We start from the raw sequence: 3806 nt of genomic DNA on the forward strand, positions 1-3806 counted from the left end.
AGAAAAAATTGGTATGTGACTATTAATTACTTTTTTCTGTCACAAATTATTCCCGATTACTAACCTTTGCTCCAAGGCCCGTGTACACTTCTTGGGTAATCAGGTAACGAGATGTGACCTCTGACCGGGGTAGTACTTCCGGGTCACGGCTTCGCTACTTCCTGTCCCACAAGACGCGGCATCTTGAGCAGTTTTCCGTCTTTGGAGGAGTTTTGCAGCGATTCAACAGGCGACTCGGCCCGGACTGTGTATCAACTAACTTCCAGGTAGGAAAAGTCGGCATGTAGTTGGTATTCAGAGGTTTGTAGAGTTGGCAAACAACGGTTCATAATATTTGTGACGGCGTGCGTTTGGGCCAGTGTGAGTGTGATCTGGGCCGTGCTGTTTATAATTCAGTCAAGGAGCGTCAAAAACTAGCTCCCTGTTTCGGTGCAGCTGTCCAAAGAAGTGTCGTAGTGTGGATGTGGAATTGTCAGAGAAATTTCTGGATTCTACGTTTGAATGTTTGCCTCTCAGTCTCAAATCATTGTTTATGGAAGTTAGCAGCTGCCGCCTGGAATTTGAAAACGTAAACAGAGAGTGAGAGTCGATAGGGGGTTACGAGATTATGTCGTGTGTCGCATTAAAAATAAGCAAAAGTATTCCTGCAATTCAGTGTGCAATTTTACAGACTTAAAGGGATATTCACTGTTATGAAGGGATTCTGGTGTTGGTGATGAGGAAAGCGTTAAATCTAAGACCAATCCTAAGTTTAATGTAAACCCCTACTAGTACGTGAGCCCCGACAAATTCTCACATCTGGATTCCACCCCGCCCTGACGCCAGACGGGAGAGTGTGAAAACAACGGGACGGTTCATTAATGCTGGGAGGCTGTGATGAACTTTTAAATCTCTTAGCGAAACACAGAAAAACATTTGCTATATTAAATTTGCACGACAGTATTATTGGCAGTTAAGTGTCCATACGCAACTAATGTATGGGTGGCAAAAATATACGAAACGAACGCCTCCAAGCACGTCAAAAATAAGCCGAAGCCCAGACCCTTGCATGAAAAGTATGACGTCCAAGGGACAGTTCACTAACTGTTTCAATGTTACTTTCAAAGACCCTGCGTAGCATCAGTACCATTTGTAACTTTAGACACCTCATACATCTTTTTTGGTGCCTCAGCCATGTCAACTGTTACATCTTTGAATCTTTGATAGTTGTTTTTAAAGTAACTTTTACGGAGGATGAGCATTTGTTTGCATGCCCTATACGATATAGTACTACTAGTATGCTATACTTCTAGTCAACTTTACATATTTTAGCATGTATTATATTATAGGTTTTAAAGATCGCTTGTTTCATTGTTTTACAGAGGTTGATCCAGCTCTCGTAGACATGGCAACAACAGGCAGCATAGAAGGTTTGGATGACGTCATGAAAGGATCAGCAGGGTGTTCTGCCAACACCGTTTCCACCTGGCAAGAAGAAAGCTGTGAGGAGTCTGGAGAGGAAACCGGAAGGCAGGACAAAGGTGTGAAAGTGTTCAGGTGTGAAGAATGTGGCAAGCAGTTTGGTCGTCTTAGTCATCTGAAGAGACACATGCGGACTCACACTGGGGAGAAACCCTATAGGTGTGAGGAGTGTAACAAGCAGTTTAGTAGGCTGGAACATCAGAAGAGGCACATGCGGACTCACACTGGGGAGAAACCCTACATGTGTGGGGAGTGCAGCAAGCAGTTTAGTAAGGTGGAAAATTTGACGACTCACATGCGGACTCACACAGGGGAGAAACCCTACATGTGTGGGGAATGCAACAGACAGTTCCGTCAGCTGGGTAATCTGAAGAGACACGTGCGGACTCACACAGGTGAGAAACCCTACAGATGTGAGGAGTGCAACAGGTAGTTTTGTCAGCTGGGTGATCTAAAGACTCACATACGGATTCACACCGGTGAGAAACCCTACATGTGTGGGGAGTGTGACAGGCAGTTCTGTCAGCTGAGAGATTTGAAGAAGCACAAGCAAACTCACAGCGAAGAAACCCTACAGGAGTGAAGACTGTGGTGTGCTGTTTAGCGCCACAATTTGAAAATCTCTTTGGTGGAAACTCGTGTGCAAGCAAGTAAGAAAGTATATCGGTAAAGAGTTTACTATCAAGTCATCAAAAATTGTTGGTTTAGTTAATCTCCTTGTTTATTTCGACAATCCCTTTCTTTTGCAAGCATCCCCCTATGGTCCTAGTTATACATGATATATTTACACAGTGTCCTTAGTCATGGTAGAATGAATATTACGAGAGATCCAACTGGAAAATTGATATTCCAATTAAAGGATTTACAGTTTATTTTGTTAAGTAATATTTAGCATGTTGACTCTTTATTTTAGTTATATGTATTTGTAAAGCGGTTACAAAATATGTAGTTCTAAAAGACGTTTACTAACATGCAGCGTATGCTAAAGCCTTTGTTCTTTTCTTTAATTCGTCTTACTATGCTGTACAGCACTTACGGTATTGTTCTCTTAGGTCCTTTTTGGTTGTTCGGTTGGGTTAGCCGTACTTAGTTGTTTTGTTGTTATTTTTATCGCATTAAATTTGATAGTATCTATTGTGCATAATCAGTAACTCACATCGGGAAGTGATTGTGCACTTGAGTTTGAAGTTAGGCTTGTATGACTGTACTAGTTTCGTTTTTATATTTCAGTCCATACCATGGATGAAATATATTGTGTTCCCTCATGTTTCTTCTTCTCCTCCTTCTCCTCCTTCTCCTCCTGCCACACAGTCAAAGGGATTCAACTCTGTCATTTTTTAGTCAAATGACCTGAAATTTGGCAAGGAGGTAGAGTGGGCCAATACCCCTAGGCGTTTTTTTCATTTTTTTGATACATGCCTTTGAAAAATTTTTATGAAGGCTTTTTGGGGCATTTTTTGAAAAAAAAAAATGGATTTTTGGATCCTGAGCGCTGGTTTTACAACCAAATGGTCTGAAATTCGGTATAAGGGTACCTTGAACATGTGTCTACAGAATAGCAGTCACATGTTTGGCATACACCACTTCCAAATGACTCATTTAGGGGACTTAAATGGCTATTTCAGGCCAAAAAAGGGCCAAAAGTGCTATACCCGTTCCACGTTCGATCTAAAGAATGACTCGTTCTATCTGCCGTTGGCCATCGAACACATCGAACATTGCGGGTTACCTGAGGTCACGTTGCACGTAAGTCGTGCGCAATGACCCACACATTCAATTTTATGTAACGTTACCTAGATTTTTACGTCATCTACAATCACGACGAGGGAATATGCAGACCACCCTAATCCTGGGTACCGCAAAGTGTTTCGGAAGGGGTAAGAATATGTGTAAGAAAATGTTCGTCACTCCCGGCGCGGCGCAAGAACTCGTGACATGCCGACTAAATGGTTCGCCAGCTGAGGACTTTCCACAACCATGATGATATTATACTTATAATATTATAAAGGAATATGTTATAGATCAATCATGTTCAAATGATAATTGTAATACATGGTTCTATTTAATAGCGGTAGTTTTGTTTCTTATTTTGACGGGGGAAACTGTCAAAAATCGAGGGAACGCAAACCGATATCGGCGCACTTCCGGGTGCATAACGTCAAAATTTCTCGACGATTGTGTAAAAATGGTAGTGCGATCATATCGTGCCAACGGTAGCATCAAACGTCAGAAAAGCCCCGTAAAAATATACATGTAGTTGCAAAACACATTTCCATTTCAAAATCAAAACAAGAGCAAGGAACTCCGACCCGGAAGAACAAAGGTTTCGCCAAGTCCATTTACTC

The 3806-nt window shown here is 41.9% G+C and overlaps 1 protein-coding gene across 1 annotated transcript; it reads left to right on the forward strand.

Moving 5' to 3' along the window:
- The first annotated feature begins 153 nt into the window (after positions 1-153).
- LOC109480622 (zinc finger protein 436-like) lies at positions 154-1894 on the forward strand. The gene is made up of 2 exons (XM_019782852.1): positions 154-266; positions 1364-1894. Exon 2 carries the CDS (start codon positions 1385-1387, stop codon positions 1892-1894), a length of 510 nt encoding a protein of 169 aa, XP_019638411.1. The 5' UTR covers positions 154-266; positions 1364-1384.
- The last annotated feature ends 1912 nt before the right edge of the window (positions 1895-3806 follow it).

Source organism: Branchiostoma belcheri, unplaced genomic scaffold (assembly GCF_001625305.1).
Source record: "Branchiostoma belcheri isolate BF01 breed outbred unplaced genomic scaffold, Haploidv18h27 scaffold513, whole genome shotgun sequence".
In the NCBI taxonomy this organism is placed as follows: Eukaryota; Metazoa; Chordata; class Leptocardii; order Amphioxiformes; family Branchiostomatidae; genus Branchiostoma; species Branchiostoma belcheri.